The 18,915-nt window shown below is 42.7% G+C and overlaps 1 protein-coding gene across 11 annotated transcripts in view; it reads left to right on the plus strand.

The window, feature by feature from the left end:
* Positions 1-15,982, plus strand: part of Cadps (calcium dependent secretion activator) — a 445,492-nt gene extending 429,510 nt beyond the window's left edge. For 10 of the 11 annotated variants that reach the window (XM_052734116.1, XM_052734117.1, XM_052734118.1 and 7 more), the window contains 2 exons: positions 11,307-11,411; positions 14,737-15,982. In XM_052734116.1, the coding sequence (XP_052590076.1) occupies positions 11,307-11,411; positions 14,737-14,916 (285 nt within the window). In that variant the 3' untranslated portion in view covers positions 14,917-15,982. The remainder of the gene's footprint in view (positions 1-11,306; positions 11,412-14,736) is intronic. The other variant, XM_052734114.1, reaches the window with a different exon arrangement.
* Positions 15,983-18,915: the final 2,933 nt, after the last annotated feature.

Raw genomic sequence — 18,915 nt, forward strand, 5'->3', positions numbered from 1 at the left:
CACTGTATTTTTTACTGAGAGAAGACATTGGTAGAGAGAACAGAGATAATCCCCCTGTGCCTGGGGAGTAAATTCTCCTCAGTGGGGCAGTGCTAATTGCCAAGCTGGGTGCAAAGATCATTTTGAGGCATTTAAGAAATACATGATTTTTATTAGTATAAATGTTCCACGTAGGAGTTATTTCTCAGCAAAGGGCAAAAGCTTTGCCTGCCTTGCATTATTAGCCTAATTCTACTTAATTGTTTCCTAAAATAAGAGCTTCCTGAACACACATTCCAAACTTTAATAAGTCTGTTGTGAACAATGCTGGGTAGGGAGGTACTGCCCTTTTGGGGAACCATGGTCTTGGTGCTGAGAGATGCTTGAGCAAACCTGTAGTAGGGAGAGTAGGATTTGGTGGGAGTCAGTACAGAGATGGTAAGACTCTGAAAAAATATATGAAGTAATGTGACACACAGTACAAAAAAAAAGAGGAAGAAATGGGTCCTTTTCTTTGGACCCAGTTCTCAATAAGGACAGTCCTTGATAAGGAGTCTCAGCCAGCCCTGGGCTTCAGTTAATGCTGTCTCACAGATTTAGAAATGTTGGCCCCATGGTATGTTTTAAATAAACCAAATAAATGCTACCAGATTTGTTCTTTGTGCCTTGCCATCTCAAAACTCAACCTTGAGAAGCTGTCTCCATCCTGAGAGTAAAAGAAACATCCTATATTTATCTTGCCATATTGTTTTCCTGTTTGTAAAGCACGATTAGGTGTTCCAGCTTAGAACATGTACATTGAGTGGCCGGGAAGATGACTGGGTGAGTAAGAGCCTCGCTGCTCAAATCTCTAGCACCCAAGTGAAAAGCCAGGCATGGCAGCATGCACCCGTAATACTAGCACTTGGGAGGAAGGCAGCAAGGATTCCTGGGGCGTGCTGGCTGCCAGCCTAGCTGAAAGCGGCAAGTTCCAGGTCCAGCGTCTCAAGGGAATAAGGCAGGGAGTGATAGAGGAGGACACCTCCTGCAGCCTCACAGGCAAGTGCACCTGCACGCGTGTGCACACGCACACATACACCCCCCCCCCACATACGCACACATGAACACACAATTTTTAAAGAGAATGTGTACCTTACTATGTATCTGAGTTTTCTAAAGCAAAGTTTCCTTTGTGATATGAGAAGTGATTTTAATTTCTTAGGGGTGTGTGTGTGTGTGTGTGTGTGTGTGTGTGTGTGTGTGTGTGTGTGTTAAAAGTAAAGTATATAATACATAACACAGAGTGTGCCATTGTAAGTTTTTTTAGCTCCACCAAGTGCAGTTCCACATTGTTAAGTGGATTTGGTACTTTGCGATCAATCCCTAGCACTCATTTTATCTTTCGTAGCTAGAAGTCTGTATGTATTAACAGCCCCCGAGTTGTTGCCTCCCTTCAGCCCCTGCCAACCACCACCCCACTTTCTGTTTCTGTAAATTTAGCTACTCTATATCCCTCATATAAGTGAAACCATACAGTGGCTTTTGTGACTGGTACTGATTTGTTTTACTTTGCATAATGTCCTAAGGGTGCATCCATCTGTGGCATATGACAGGATTTCCTTTATTTTCAAGGCTGTATGAATTAACTGCGTTTGGTTTCCTTGCCTTTCCTGACCGACAGAGGATTGCTTCTACCTCTAGGCTATTGTGAATAAAGCTGTCTCCGTCACAGGTGCTCAGACATCTCCTTGAGACCTGGCTGTCAGTTACATCACTACCCAGAGTGCATTTGCTGGGCTGTCTGTCCATCTATAATAGCATTTACCCAGCTTGTGGAAAGAGTGGTGTTTGCATTAATAGCTGAAGAAATATTTGCGATGGAAAATTACATTTAGAGCCTTGGCTTTCCCATCACAGGTGTTTCTGTCTTTAAGCAGATATCTGTGAGTGGATGTCAAACTTCATTTTCTGATTCAAAGGTGACAAATTATGTCCAGCAATATCATGTTTATTAGGAAATAAAACCTACTTTCAGAGGAATTCTGTCTCCTCACAGACATCCACCCATCCACCTTACTGAGACGGGAAGATAAAAAGGGAGTTTTGTGACATGTTGTGTTTCGTACACTATGGTTGACTTAGCAGCAACAAAATCATTAATACTCTGGTGTTGACTAGCTTATATAGTTTGCTGAATCTGCCAACAGGTTAACCAAACCATTAACACACATGCACACACACACACACACACACACACACACACACACACACACACACACACAGTCTCTCCCTGAGACAGACATCACCCATGTAAGCTGCGCTCTGAACTCTTCTGCCAACTTGCTTTCTTCCAGACTCTCACCTCTCCTCATGTTCTTCCCTGTACAATAATATTGATGGGTCTGAAATTTGAAGGCAGCAGTGAATTAAGTCAGGAGTGCAAATTTGGACTCACTCCTCATTTTGATCATTCAATTGTAATACTGATGCTAACAAATTACCTGTGGTAGGCTATTTCTCTATGCCTCAGGTATAAAGAGTTGAAATTTGGTCTTGAATAAATAGCTGTTTGTTTTAATAACATAATATTAAGATACCATGTAGGTACCTTTAAAGGGAGTTAAAATGATATTGCTCTCAAATACTAGACTTCATAGGCAAGTTCTGTAGATAAAGGCAGTTGCAACATAAATTTTTTAGAGAATTATTCCTTCTGCATAAAGGACTCTTTCCTCATGAGGAGAGACTGAGAGCAAGCAAGGAACTAGGTCATCCTCAGCTCAACTGCATGAAATCTATCAGTCATGTCAGCCTTCTCAGCGAGCCCCACAGCAGTGCCCTGGAAGGACCCAGCCACTCAAAGAGCCTCGATGATCATTGTAAGGACGTACTGAGGTAGGTTTTTATGCATCCAAAGAATTGCAGGAGTGTCGAGGAGAAAAACCGCAGCCCAACTTCAGTTACAAAGGACACTGAGCGTCTGAGGTCATTCTGCTGATCTGTAACCTCTAACTTGGGTGTCTGATTATAGCTTTATGCTTTTAGCCAAGCGTCCCAAAGCCCTGGCTGGGAAATACCCATTCGAAGAGCAGTTGTTTGGGAGGATTGGATCTTGAATTATAGCAACACTCAAGTAAGGCAAAGATTGCATCTTTCAACAGTGCCCCACTCCTTCAAGCGTTTGGATGATATGCCCTTTTAGAATGTGTTGATTTAGCTTTGGGGAGCTTTGACAATCCAAATACTTGCTATAAACTGCATGCAGTCTTCTAGTGTTCTTTCCATTGACAGAGACGGCTTGCACAAGCCAGGTTTCTTTCTTGGATCCTCTGAATCTTTGATCAGGACGCTGAATAACACCCAACCCCTGAGACTGTTTGACCTAAGCCGCCCACTGGCCTGTGGCTTAACAAAGCCATGGGGCCTTTGGTAGAACTTAAAGAAAGCCTGGATGATACGTTTCACAGGTTCTTAAATTACACAAATTGTAAGGACTGTGTGCTGAAACCTCAGTGTAAAATATTTCATTACAGTATTTCAATACAGCAATTTTAAAGGTTGTGGGATTTTTGTTGTTGTTGTTCTAACTAATAATAACTCACTTTTGTCTCAAAAAAACACAGTGAAGAGCTTAGTCACAGAGGTGTGGTTGATCTCATCTTCCTCTTTGGCTCCTTGCCAACAGAAAATGCTATTCCTCCCGTAGATGGATGGTTTCACTTGTGCATGGCTCTGCCTGGCTTGAGAAAGGTGCTTTCCAGATCAAAGCTCAAAATCCCCCAGCATTCACTGGGCCTCTTCAGTCCAAAGGCACAGGTTGGTTACCTGTTTGCTCAGGCAGCCCCAGCAGGATAATGGAAGCTGCTCAGCTCGGAGGAGTAGCTTCTGCTTCGGGTGATTCTGTTTCCTCTGTGTGACGCAGGGTAAGACAGCCTGGCTCATGTAGGAATAATCAAAGCCTGGTCCACACCTACAGCTATTGAACACACTGCACACACTAACACACAGCAGTCAGTAGATTCCATTATTTCTCTGTCTACTGGATGAGGAAAGAGAAGCATAGAGAGGTGAATGTGAGTTTATCGTGGTGCAAATACAAAGCGTATCCTGTTAGCAGGCAGATTTGAGTCCACATTCCGTTCCTTCCTGGCTCCTGGGCTACTTTATTTCCCTGAGTCTCCCTCTCTTCGTCCTTAGGATAAAATGAATGGAGAGAAAACTGAACTACCATACTGCTCCCTGACAGGTCAGCTATGAGCCCCCAGCCTTCCGTGGTTTACTTTCCTGCATACATGCCTCGAATGTGGCAATTTCAAAGGAAGTCATGCTTAAAGAAATGAGTTTACACTAGAGAGCAACTCTTATCACTGAGGCTGGAAATATATTGGATATATTTGACAATATCACAAGTATTTATTCAAAGAAAATGTGGGAAGATGTGGTTATTAACCCTGGGTCAAATACTATAATTTTTCTGGCTTACTTTTTGTGATACTGAGCTCAACATTATCCTTAACTATGGCATGAGGTGGCACACGTGTCTTAACAAAAGTCAAGTACTAGGGGAGGCAGAGGATACATCAGTAAATTTCCTTTAGAGAAAAAAGCCAGCTGGACCTAGTATGTATTTCTCTTCCTCCAGCTCTTTGGGAAGCTGAACAGGAGGACTCTAGTTCAGGGCCGGCCTAGGCTAGACAGAAAGAAAATCGGCGGCAGAGTTTGGTTTGAACTGGGCTGGTTTTCCTGGGTTCGGGACTGTTTTGCTGAAAGTGACTCTCTAGTGCTTCCTGGTGATGCCTTATATTTCATGAGAAAAAAATAAATTCCATCTGATAGGCAAAGGCTCTACTATTTTATTCTCTCTTTTAACTGAAAATTCTGTAGTTTACGATGTATCATTTCCAGGCCAAACGTTTGGTCAGCGTTAAAACCTTCCCATCCATAAAATGTTACGAATATTCAAGACATTGTTTTTTCCCTTGAAAACAAACTGCCCTGGTGAGAAACTTCTCCCGCCAGCAATTGTGGGGTTACCAGTGTACCTCAGACTCTACTGGCTAAGAAATGGTATCCCTCACCCCACCCAGCCTTTTCAAGTCACTTCTCCTGTGAGCAATGGTGGTCTGTCCACCATTTCTTTAAAGTCTTTGAATAGCTTTCCATGGCAGTGTCCCCAGGTCCCCATTGTCTGTGTAGCCACTTTCTAAGCCCATAAAATGAGCATTCTTTTCCACTCCAAGACAAGCCTGGGCTCCATTAGAAACAGACTCAACAGTATTGTCCTAGCCCCACACTTCTGAAAGAGCTTAGGGCGAGCAGCTTGGCTGTGAGACACCTAGAAACTAGAACCAGCACTGATCCTATGTAGCTCATCTTTGCCTTCATAACAGAATGGAACTGAGTGAAAACAGCTCATTGATTTGGTAGTTAAAAAACAAAAAACTTCAAACTACCTCAATGCTTACTAATTGTATGTCCCCTTTTTTAAAAAAAAATACAAAATGGGGCTGTGTATAGTTGTTGAATTCGGCAATTAAACTGTATCATGCTTGCAGTATGTCTGTAGGGTCTGGACATAGTGAGGGATCAGTGTTCCATGAACAGTTATTTGTTTTTACTAACTCTGTGCACACTACTGTGAATATCTATGTGTATGCCTAGTGTTGTATATCATTATTCTGCACAAAACAGTACTTTACTGGGAAATGGCACTAAAGACAGGAATCTCTAAGTCATAGGACCATCTGGTCTGATAAGGCATTTCCATAAGTTGACATAAATGGTCTTTATGTTATGTGAATATGTAAATACTCTTTCGGCCTCTGTGCCTAGTTTCTGCTGCCGCTCATCTGCAACATGTGGCTCTTTCCAAAAATGAATGTACCTCTAACAGCAAAGTCTCTATAGGACATCAGATTAATTCCAAAGTGTTGGCACCACAATAAGACTTACAGCCGGCAGGGTGCTTGCTCACCAGTATCTCAGCATCAGGAGATAAAGGCAGGAGGATGGCTGCAAGAAAGAGACTAGCCTGGTCTAGCAAGTTCAGGACAGTCAAGGGTACATGAGGAGACTCAAAATGAAACATCTGAGTGTTGGTTATAGTGGCAGAAAATATAAGCTCAGCAGAAACCACTCCAGCGCCAGCCTGTGCTGCTCTCTGGGGTTAGCCCGCTCACAGTGGAGGCCAGTTTCTAGGAGCCCTACCTCGTCAGGTGTTAATTATTTGTCTTACCTGTCAACACTTCAGGTTTCCAGGGTGTAAAGCTTCCATCCAGTCAACAGTGAAACCAAAGGGGAGACCTAGAAAGAGATTTAAGAGTCACTTCTTCATCGCAGAGTTCAGTGAGGGGGAACCAACTATTGTTGGCTTTCATGTTTTTAAGATTTACAGTTTTTTCAATTTTTACAATTTTTAAATTACATTTTAATATTTAAGACATTCAAAAAATCGGAGTTAAGGTACAAAAATCCCTGATGAATATCCACATTTTCGGTGATGTTGGTGTGTATTCCTGGCCTCTCCTGATGTTCTTCGCTGCCTCCTCCTGATCCTGGCCATAATGAACCATATTATAATGGTACAGGCTGAGTGTTAGGATTCATTAAGAAGTCAGTATGCTTGTGGACAGAATTTGTGGCCTGAGGAATGTGAGTATCAGTGACCAAGTTTCTGCCAGAAATGGATCAAGACAATAACTTTGGGCTACACATTGAAAGTATCTGTGAGTGAAAGCTGTTTTATTGAGTGCTTATTGTGTGGCACTCACTCTGGTAGGCACTGTGCATGAATCACCTCCAAATGCTCACAGCAGTCCTCTGAAGTTGGTGCTGGCATTAACCCCAAGAGAAGACTGAAAGTCACAGCGTTAAACAGTGTGTTCGAGGCTATCCAGCTAGCACGTGGCCAAACAGGCTGTTACTGAACGGATGCCTACAAGGTTTGAAAAGGCAGTCATTCCAGGGGTCATTCTTTTTCTTTCTTTTTTTTCTTTTTTTTCTCTGGTTTTTCGAGACAGGGTTTCTCTGTTAGCTTTGGCACCTTTCCTGGAACTCACTCTGTAGCCCAGGCTGGCCTCGAACTCACAGAGATCCGTCCAGGGGTCATTTTAACTCAACACTTCAATATAAATCAGTATCAGTTTAAAATGTTCTTTGTGAACCCAAGATAGTTTCCTAAGTTTAAATGGAATCCCATTGCTAAGAGCTACCCATATGTCACTTCAAGGCTTATACACACAATTCGAGGATCTCCCTGTGGGGACCATTTCTTCCACCACGTGGCTTTCCTAGATAACTAACCCCCACCTCTGTATTTGTTATCATTTAGATTGAGAGGCAGAGATAAAGCAGTGAGAGATGAGGGATAATAATGATTGGTAGTGGTGGTGGCTGGGGAAAGGCAGTGGTAGTGGGGATGTCAGCTTACTAAGCACAGGCATGAGTGCTTCACAAGCATTCTTTTATTTGCTCATCGAAAGAATCCTATGAAAGACAAATGAATCCCCATTTTTATCATTAAACTGAGTCTCTTAGGAGGAAAGTCTTTGCTCAAGGTTGCAAGCTCTGATTTGTATTAGGACCAGCACTCTTAAATACTATGTACTAGAAAGCAAGGAAGCAGGGTACCACTGCACATGCCTACAGCCCAGCATTTGGGAGGCTGAGGTGGGGGATCACTTGAGCCTAAGAGTTTAAGGTTAAACAGAACCACTCTAAGTGGCAGTAACACAAAAGGTGGTTGGGAGAGAGAAAGGACCAAGCTGGGTGGTGCAGGCATGTAGTCCTGGTTACTGTAGACCAGATACAAGATTGCAAGTTCAGGGCCTGCCTGAGCTCTGGACTGAGATCAAGATCAGCCTGGTCAGTTTAGTGAGACCCTGTCTCAAAATAAAAATAGTCAAGAAAAGTTTGAGGATGTAGGTTAAGGAGAAAGGGAAGAGGAGGCAGACAATATTTCATTGGTCTTCTAGCTACTTTCTAAATAGAGCCTTAGATTCAGCTGCAAATCAGCATCCTTTTATGCTCCAACATCCCCAGAATGACCACCTTGGGTGTATGTTACAGGAGTCCAGTCGACTGGCAATTTTACTTCTGTGGTGTGTTTTTAGGATTAAAGTAACCTTGTTTGGGAAGTTTCAAATCAGTAGTCCTAATTTAATGGACAAGTCATGACTGTATTCAAAATATCCAATGAATGCTGTCAATCCTAGCTCTCCTTCCTCAGAGCTAAAGCATATGTTACCAGACATTTCATGCTCTGGTATTGAAATAGCTCCAGAAGAGACCTGTCTGAATGAAAGACAAAACGAAAATGGGGTGAACATCAGCTCTCTTATGAATTTCTTCTTTTGAAGAATCTTAACAAACCTGGTGCATTAGCCTTGACATCAACCACAGCAAACGTGACTCCCGGAAGAGGGCCGTGCACTCTCCTTAGGCGCTGGGAAATGGAGACAATCTTGGTTTGTGGTGCTGGCTGGGTTCTGTGGTGAGGAACCTTTCTCTGGGACCTGCTTTTAGTAATCCATGTGCTCTCTCCAGTTAGAGAGTTGGGAAGAGATGCAGCAGATTGGCTGTGCTGACCAGCACACTCTTATACCCAGAACGGAGAGACTGCAGATGATCATCTATTAGTATAGTGCCGATGTTGGAGACACACACTTCCTGTATGATCTGGGCCTTTGCTTCCTCCTTTTCAATGGGTACTGTGAAAATCCCTGTCATTTCTAACACTGTAAAGTTCTAGAAGGCAATGCCTTCTTCTTTCTCCAACATCTAAATGCCTTTCGACGCCCTTGCTGGAAAACCAAGATAGCACTGGCTGTGCCGCATCTGAAAGCGCCTCCGATTCCCTCTACTGAGCATAAGGTTTGGAAAGGACTCACTTTCTCCCTTTTGCCTCTTTGAATGTGTAGCCAATGGGGCATCATACATTTTTTACACTTCTCCTGCTAGATGTGAGATTCAGGAGAAGCATGGATGTTCCAGGGCGTTCTTGCTCCTGGGGTGGGAATGTGCTCAGTTGCATTGATCTCTTCTGTATGCACTTCCTCCCTCCCTCGACTTCCTCAACCGTGCAAGACTGTTGACAGCAGCCTACCTTTTAATTTGTATTTTTAATTTTTATTTATTTATTGTGCTATTTAAAAGCCATTTACGAGAGTGAGAACTGCCTATGGAAAATGGAAGGGGGTGCTATGTTTTTTTCCTGAAAGGTGGCGCGTCTCTCAGTAAAGAGAAAAAGGCATGTTGCACCATGCTTGCTGGCAGTGAGGGAAGCCAGCACCCATTTGCCTGTTGTCACAGCCAAAGCAAAATGCCACCTCTGCCTAGAAGCCAGAGTGCCACACTCCTCTTTCATGTCCCAGACATGTATCCATCACAAGGCTATGAGCATGTATGTTTGGCCATGCTGTCACATGAGCTTCTCGAAGGTCACCTTCCAACCCCCTGGAAGGATGAATGTAAGGAGAAATTACTCCTGGATAAAGTGGATTGCATGCCACATACAGCGAGTAAATTTAAGTTGGAGGCCTAGGTGAACCCAGAAGAGCCCCTAGTTCCTGAGGTGGTATAAAACGACATGATACCTGTGATCCAGTACTTGTCCTGTCCCCAAAGTCTGCTAACAAACCCAGATGTAGTGGCAGCAAATGCAGCAGAATCCCCAGGCAGGAGGTGCCAAAAACACCCTCCACACAACCACCACTACCCCTCCCTAAAAAAAAAGTTTCAGAAAAATGTTCTCACCCCTAGAGGGGAAAACCTGTCCATGCCTGAAGCAGCTTGACCTCTAACAATCACACACCCTCTGGAAAGTCAACTGCCCATCTCAGCAGGAAACCCCCACCCCCAGCCGCCTGCTCCCTGGGGAGGGACAGACGGTTTCCACAACTGACAGTTTCTCCTCCGTGATCTTTAAAAGAGCAGGAGCTGGCTGTGAGGCTGCTGCGCTGCCTCCCCTCCTTGGGGTAGCATGGTCCCCGTTGCGGCTGGGCTCCAAGGAGAGCCACACTTGGCTCCCATGAGGATGAGCCTAGATAAGAAAGATGCAAAGAGGGGCTTCTGTACGCCATGGCTGCGACGCTGTAGTTTCTTGCAAGGTGAGACTTGGCAGTTCTACCTTGCAAGTAAAACCCCAAATTAATTTTTTTTTAAAGAAATTAAGTCAGAAACAAGGCTTCAGAAAAACTGTGAGTGTTAGGCATAAACTGATTTTGGATGATCTTTAGGTGAGAAAGGGTGGAGTTACCATCAGAAACATGTTTTTATTTATGCTTTTCGAATCCCCACTGGTGTGCGATGTGTGTGTGCCTGTGTGTGCTGGCTAGTGTGAGTGTGCGCATCGTCTCAATTCTCTAACTCCTCTTTTATTCTGTACACAGTTCATATAGATGTTGCATAAATAAATATATAGGTCCATCCACACCTCTTCATTTTATTTGTAAATTGTTTGGTATAAGCGGCGGAGCGTAATGAAACCTGGTGAAGTTTAAAAGATTAGATTTTTTTTTCATGCTGACACTTCATAACACTGTTCATATGTCTCTGAGTGAGATTTATGAATATATGAGCAGTACTGCAAAATTATACTGCACCAGAGACTTCCTGCACCACAGGGGTGGCAGTCTCAAGTGACACAGCTTCAAGCATTTTTCACAGACAAGAAGCAAAATTTAACCCCCAGAAGGGGAAGTATGATTTCAACAGCTTGAAATGAGCTCATTTGTAGATAGTTTTTTTCCTCTCATATTCCATAATTTTTTGTGCTAAGATTAAAACAGATTGCAGAGCTAATGCAGGGCACTTAAATGCTGCCCAGAACAGTTCGGCCCTTAGAGAGAAATCCTCATTTGCTGTCCATATTAGGAATGCCCCAGTCAGGCAAATGGTGGTAAATACCCACCCCTCAATTCCTCAGACTGTCCACCTGATTCTCAGAATTGCACACATTGGGGCCGTTTTCAAAGGTAAGTGCCGGTGAAGGCCACCCTGTCCCTCTTCCAGCCCTGGAGACAAGGGCATCAGGAAATGAGCAGAGCCTTGACTCACAACTGAGTGAAATGGACTAATTCAGATGAGAATCAAGAGCACAAGAGGCCGTCTTCAGGAATGTGCCATACATGTACACATGTTGTGTGTAGTAGAAGGGTCCACACTTCCCTAGTCTAGAAGGAACAGCACCTCATTTGTGTGACTTGATGATCATGGTCTCTGCTCTCCAGTTCTATTTAACCATCTTGTTTCCTCTGGAACAGAGCAGGTGCTCCAATGTGACCTGTTCCCTCCCTGTCCTGTAGTCATGCCATGATGTGTTGCCTGGAGAACTTTTGTCTCTTTTTCAGCAATGGTACAACAGCTCCATGAACGTCATCTGCACCTGGTTGACTGACCGGATGGACCTACAGCTTCACATTTATCAGCTGAAAACACTAATTAGGATGGTAAAGGTAAAAGAACAAAGCATTTTTTCTTCTAAGTAGCTTACTGAAATACACTTCATGGGCAAGCTACAGAACTCCCCGAACACAGACAGTACCTGCTTACATACACACCAGGATGATTTTTAAGACAGTATTGCATGCAAGAAAGTCCAGAGAAATTCCTTTGTGGTACCTGCTTAATTTCTTACTGACATCAAAGGCAAGCTTAGTTAGAAAGGGGGCGGGGCGGGTAGGCATTGACACTGTGTCTGTAGAGGAAAAAGGTCTATGTTTGCCACACACAAAATGTCACAGAGACTATTGTGCCCCGACAGTGCCACTGCACCTTTAAAAGCTGGCTTTGGGCACCATTATGTTAATTGCATAAATTACCAATTTCATTTATGGTTTAATTAAATAAGTTTTTGCCACAATTAATTTAATGGAAATATTTACCCCCAGCTATTTCTAAATATGTTCTGTGATCATTATCAGAATGCAAATCAATATTGTTCTCCTAGCTAATTGAAGTGATTTCTCTTACAATGCGTGTACACAATCAAATGTAAAGGATCACAAAGGTGAGATAACATACCCTGAAAGTAGCTCTTTCCCTGTTCTTATGTGTGTGCCATGGACTAATGATAATTATTTCAGTGTGAAATCGAAGTGGTTTACATGAAATAATAAGATCACAGAAGGGGGTAAATACGTTTTTTGATCATTTCAGTTTCCATTTGGTGCTCTCCATAGAGGGTTTTCGAGACATTCGTATGCAAAACTCCTATTCAATGTACAAAATCTCCATTAAAATATTTCAGTAATAAGCATAGCTGAATTTTCTTAACAGTTTGCCAAAATCTGTCCTACCCTGCTTCCTGGTCTCCTTTGGATTAGTCCCATCACCCTGAAGGTGCTCTTCTACCTCAGTGCTGACTAAAACCCAATTACAGTTCCATTGTGTGTAATTAAGGAGTTATTATCATCTGCATTTGATCTCACAAAGCCTCCGCCCTGGAGAAGACTGCAGCCAGTATGTAACTGCAGCTATTGGAAAAGAAATATATGCACTTCAATGGTGCACTCAGCTTAATTTTCTTATTTTTATGTTGAAGTCAGTTTCTTAAGGCAAGTTCCCTAAGCATTGCCAGACCCTCTGAGTTCCTTTTCTTGGTGTAACTATTTCTTTCTTTCCCTTTCTTTTTCTTTTCTTTTCTTTCTTTCTTCTTTCTTTGTGTGTGTGTGTGTGTGTGTGTGTGTGTGTGTGTGTGTGTGTGTGTTTGTGTGTGTGTGTGTGTGTGTGTGTGTGTGTGTGTGTGTGTAGTATAGAGTATAGGAGATAATTTCTATTTGACCCTTATCTGACCAGATAGACATGAAAAGAAAATACCACAACTGAATATTTTCAAATTATCTTTCCATAACCGATATTTCCAAATCCTTGTCAAAAATTAGTAGTATTTTATTAAGATAATAATGTCAGAGAGGAGGCTTAATTTTTGCCATCTGCCAAAACCAAACATATACACAGTTGTGAAACACAGAGGAGCAACACAGAAACGTCACTGGATAGAGACCTTTACTTTCTCCAGAACTGGACTCATCTTAACTACTGCAATCCAAGGGCACTGAAGCAGAATCCCCCACCTCCAGCTCAAGGAAGTATCCAGAATGCTCCTCCTCAGCCACAGATTCCCAAGGGTCCTCAGCTCTCTTTCCTGCCTCAAAAGACACTCCCTTCATTCATCCATTCATCCCTCATTCAGAAATCGTGTTTGTTCATCCAACGCTAAATAACAGTTAGCTCCTTAATCACTAGCAACTGCAAGATTCCAATCTGAGTAGCCACCATTTCTGCCCTTAGGTAGTCAGCCTCTAAGTAGGATCCACACTGCTTGGGAATTTGAATGAAGAGGCAACTCCTCGAGCATTTTTAACCTCTCCAAGTCTGGCAACAATTATGTTATTCTAAGTGGTCACAGAACAGCTAACTGAAAAGTTCAAAGAGCCTAGTAAGTCATGTGGCTATATGATCTACTCTGGACCTAACCTTTAATCAGCCTCCTGCCCACCCATCACATGAAAACACAGTTAATAAGTTAGCTACCTGGCTGTTCCTTCTTCTCAGGCGATTTGTACTAAAGCTATGATAAGATGGCTTTGGAACAATATCTAAACCGGGTCACCTTATAAAGAGAAATAAATGTGTGGTGAGTCATCCTGTCCATAATGGCACATGACTGGGCTTCACCCAACCAACCTGCATTCACTGATTAGCTTTACAGTCACTGTAACCTGTTACCTAAAAAGTGTGTTGACCTTGGGGTTATTGATATCATAACTGCATCAAATGAACTATTAAAAATACAAATAATGTGGGAGTCATGTTGAAATACATTACCATTCTCTCCCTTGACCATTTATCAAGTTTCCTATATGAACAGGTAAAACAAAGAGGAGAATTAGTCTCTGAAATGATAGGCAGTGTGATGAGAAAACTCGTCGTTAGAAAGAAACCATTTTTAAAAAAATATGAACTAGGCAATAGCCAGATGCTTCTGGTCATGTTCAGTTAACACCAAAGGAGTTGTGGGAAACAATCCTTGGGATACCTAAGGAAATCCGAGAGCAACTGCAGGGAGGAACAAAGGAGCTGTGGTGTAGCAACACCAACCATTGTTCTTGAAAAAGAGCCAAATTTCTTCTCTGAGAACATAAAGTTGTGAGAAAAATGGATACAGATCTTTCCTAAGGAGATGAGACATGAGTCACATGCCCACAACATATTGATGAGGCATTAGCGCTCCATCTTGCCCATCATTGTGGCTGCCCATAAGAGGTTTCATATACCAACATGCATATGTCTATCTTGTGAATGAGACAGAGGGACGTGGCTCATGCAATTATAACAGGCAAAAAATCCACAGACCAGACTGCAACAGAAATCACAAAATACCATAATCAATTGACACCCTCATTATGTGTATGTTCCAGCCCCGTACACTGCTGATCATATTGTTATAATAACCTAAGGGAAAGAAGCAGCCGGGGAGGGAAAAGAGCTATGAAACATTTCCCTTTGTGGATCTGAATAAACACAAGCTTATGTTCTTTGCTTTGTCTCATCTAGTGCAGTTTATCCTGTCACAGTTTCTCATTTTCTGTCATTCAGTGGAGTCTCCATTCTCAGTCCAAGTAAAATCTGAAGGGAGTGACTTTTTACTTCTCGATTCTTAAAAAATGGCACTTAGCTGAAAGTCATGACTCTTACACATGTCCCTGCTTTGCATCCTCTTCCTCCTCACCTTGGTGATGAGAGCTTCCTTACCACTTTATCTTTTTCTCCCTGTAGAAAACCTATAGAGATTTCCGATTGCAAGGGGTCCTGGATTCCACCTTAAACAGCAAGACCTATGAGACCATCCGAAACCGCCTCACTGTGGAGGAAGCTACAGCATCAGTGAGTGAGGGTGGGGGCTTACAGGGCATCAGCATGAAGGACAGCGATGAGGAAGATGAAGAAGATGATTAGACCATTCTCTGGGTCCAAGAGTCCACTGGGATGGAGTCCTGTAATCAATGCATGTCCTTAGTCTGTTAGTTAACTCCATTAGGGAATTTTCTGTCAACTACCATACCCATGAGACGTTTACCATTTTAGCTATGTGGTACCAAGATTAGCAAATGACCTTCAGATCCATGGTTTCCTGATTTCTGTGTCTGTATGTTTACAAGCAATATGGAACAGCATTCTTAAACACTGTTCGTGGAGAGAATACATAGTTCAGCTGCTAGGTGTGTCCCTGTTGTTAGCAGAACACAATGCTTCATCCCATACTGTGTATGCACTAATGGGAAGTGGACATGGGAGCAAGCGTGCTGAGTGTTTCCATGCCTCCATTTCGTGTATGTGAGTACCAGGTATTTAAATGAGGACATGAATAAATTAATTTAAGCATGTAGCTCTGCTTGGTTTGGATTTCAGTTTTGTTCTTGTTTTATGGGAAGGAAAAAATGGCACAGTTCCAACAGCCAACTTTAGCTCTTCTCATCCCCTGAAACTGAAAGCAATGGACCCCTTGTGTCCTGGTTAACCCAGCTTCGCATTTATCCGTGTAGTTTCCCCCACCAAAAAAGTTACATAACAATTAATTAATTATTTTAATTGTCATGGCAAGGGGGCCATCTGATCAGGACTTAGCATCAAGCAAAGTTCAGACCAACTGTCTTCTGTCAAAGTTTATCCTAGTAAATGTTACATTTTACTTTTCTGTTTCAATAACTGTATATGTAAAAAATAAAACAAAACCTATTGAAATGACAACCCTAGACTATAAATGTATTTATAATAAGATATGGATATTTCCTCCAGTAGACTGTAACCATAATTTCAATTATTTTGTTCCACACTGTTTTTTATATCTGTCATGTACATTGCACTTTGATCTGTAACTGAGCGACCCTGGGGTCTGCTGTAGAGCTGTTTCTTTCTGTGGAAAGTAGTGGATCCATCTTGCTTTTTGCCTTATATAAAAGCCTACAGTTGTAAAAGTATAGGAAACTGTGGCTTCTCAATAAATAATTATTCAAATGTCCTAGGAATGTGTGTTTGAGCCTGTCTTCTTCCGTCTGTTTGAAAGCCCCACTGAAGCATAAGACGCAGGAGAGACAGAAAAGGGAGGGCAGAGGTGATTTCCTAGAGCTTTCTTGACACTGTTGGTGTGGGCTGTTGAGAAACAGTCTAGAATTCCACTAATTCACACTCCACTAACTCGGGATCTGATGTTGGGCAGATTATGCTTGCATCATAGGATAAATAAGGGTTTGCTAAGCAAGTGAGTGGTGTAAACGAGAGGAATGTTTCTCCTGTATGGAGAGAAGGCCAACAAACTGTTTTTAAGCACCACTTTAACAGCAGTGTTTGCATTCAAACAAAGTGTGTGCCAATTATATATGATTCTTATATATTTGTTAAAGCATTTTTTTCAAGATTCAAGAGACATGGAGTACTCTTCTCACTCCCCAGCTCCTGTTAACAATATAATCACCTGTGTTTGATAGAAATTAAATGTGTCCCTTTGCTTGCCTTATTTGTGTCTCTCACAAACTAGGCTGACCTCTCTATGGGGCTAAGACTTGATGAAAACGGCTGCTTTCCCAAGAGGACAGGGTAGAATCGTTGCCAGCTCTCCAGAGGGCACCCCCACTGCTTACTCCTTCGGGTCTGCAGGACCAAGTTCTTCCTGCTCTGGGTGGGTGTGCAAGCACTCTATTGACCAGCTAGTCTAAGCTCCGAGTCTTCCATCAATTACCTCACTGAAGTCTCTTGACAAATAGGAGGAGAGCATACTGCTTTCTTCATTGTAGACGGAATTAAGATCAAAGGGTATGTGGCCTCGTGTGGTGGACCGCACATCTAATCCCAGCTATTGGGAGAAGGAAAAGCAGGAGTTCAAGGCCAGCCTTAGCCACTCACTGAGCTTAAGGCTAGCCTAGGCAGCATGAGACCCTGTCTCAACACCCCCCATCTACCCCCCATCAAAGAAAGCACAAAGGATTAGCTAATTTACCCAAAGCTACGTAGTTAGGTCAGTCAGAAGAGAAAGGCTATGATTTCAAACAATGTTTTTGTTATATTCAGTGTTGCAAAGCTACAGCATATTTCATGCAAGAAGTACAGACAATTTTAAAACATGCAAAGTAAAGAGGAAGCATCCTAGCCTTTAAAGCTTGGGGTGCGGGGGTTGGTGTTCAGGATCCCTGGAGGGGAACTGTGTGAGCAGGTTGTATAACCAAAGGGCATGAAGAGAGCCAGGCTAGAAAAGACTACACCTCCAAAGTCAAGGTCAAAAGAGAAGTAAGATTCCCTCCAAATAGAGTTCCTCACCACTTAGCATGGAGAACTCTGTTAAATGGTGTCCCCCAGCATAGCAATGTGGGAAAGTGTGTGGGATAGGAAATGACACAAGAAAGATCAGAGAGAAAGCTTTAGCCAAGTTTAACCTTCAAGTCACCCCTGCCGGAAGCACAAACCAAGGACCAGAGCCCCAGTGTTTTGAGCTTTCTCTTTTTCCTTTAGAACAAACATACAGAAAAGAATCAATCCTAAAACACAGCTCAGTATTTTACCCCAGGATGAACACATTCACAACACACACAAAGACTAAGTCAGGAACAGAAATCACCTACTGTCCTGATGAGGCCCTTTCCCATCAGCCTTGCCAACCTCTACTTCTCACGTGCCAAAGGCAACCACCATCCTTATTCCCAATGTGTGGAAAGACTTTCCTATTCTAACTTCCTATGTAATCACACTCACAGGACACATTCACTCATGTATTGCTGAGATAGCTGTGGTTCATTTCCCGGCTATATGGCATTCTGATATATGCCACAACAGATTTATCCATGTCACAATGCCATTTTCCATTTAGGGTGGTTATAAGGACTGCTTCTGTGACTATCCTTTATACATGCTCCGATGCAGTTGTTGGGCCACAGGGCTAAAGGTATGCTTATTTTTGGAAGATACTGCCAGCTTTCCATGACATTTCAACCTCACCAACAGTGTGTCAGCTTCCTGATCCTTCTCCTTGACAAAGCCAAGTATTACCACTCTTTAATGCTTTGACATTCTGTTAAGTGATTTAGTGGTTTATGATGGCAGTTCCTAGGTTACAAAAACAGAGTTGATTTCCTGTGAATTTATTTATTGGTGATTTGGATAGCCTCTTTCATGCAGTGTAAGTTTGAATCTTTCCTTTTTTGGAAGATGAAAGTTCTAGAACCATTTGAAGACTGTGGAGATAAAGGAGATGTCAAGGGAGTAATAGAATAGCAACCCTTCACTTAATAATCAATCCATGCATCATGAGTACATTCTGGTCACACTCGTTGCTGAAAACACCTTGGCTCTCTTACCCATTTCCTCTCATCAGTTGGGTGGTCCTTTTAAAAGGCAAGTGTAATCTGGGCCCTCCCCTAATTAAAGGTGACCAATTGCCCCCAACTTTTCTCTTAGAATGAATCTCAAACGCCTTAAAGTAGCATACAAGGCCGTGTCCGATGACTCTTGCCTACCTACCTCTCCAGCAGTTCCTGTTAGCCCCGCTGCTCTCTGGGATACTCTGTACTTGCCACCTCCACTTCCACTCTGCACCTGGTTATTCCCACCTGGGCTCCCACCCAGTGATATTTCTTCCCATCTTTCAACTCTCAGCTAAATTTGACTTTCCCAAAGAAGTCTTTCCAAAGTCACCTACATTGTGAATCATTAGTGTGGATCCTCACTCTCTGCTGCTCTTTCTTGGTAGCATCACAGCTGCTCCTGAGTAGGTTATTTACATCCCTGTGTGTTTCTTAGCATTCTTCTCCATGTCAGGAAGATCTGCTTGTACCAGATTTCCCACTCTAGCCCCAGTACCCTCATAAGTAGAGTCAGAATTTGAACGAAGGAGGAAAAGACACAGATGGAGAGGACTTGGTTGTTCTTCTCTTAGAATCCTTGGGTAGTATGATCTTCAAAAGCCTC

This window comes from Peromyscus californicus, unplaced genomic scaffold (genome assembly GCF_007827085.1).
Source record: "Peromyscus californicus insignis strain IS unplaced genomic scaffold, ASM782708v3 Scaffold_12__1_contigs__length_115047231, whole genome shotgun sequence".
NCBI classification, from domain to species: Eukaryota; Metazoa; Chordata; class Mammalia; order Rodentia; family Cricetidae; genus Peromyscus; species Peromyscus californicus.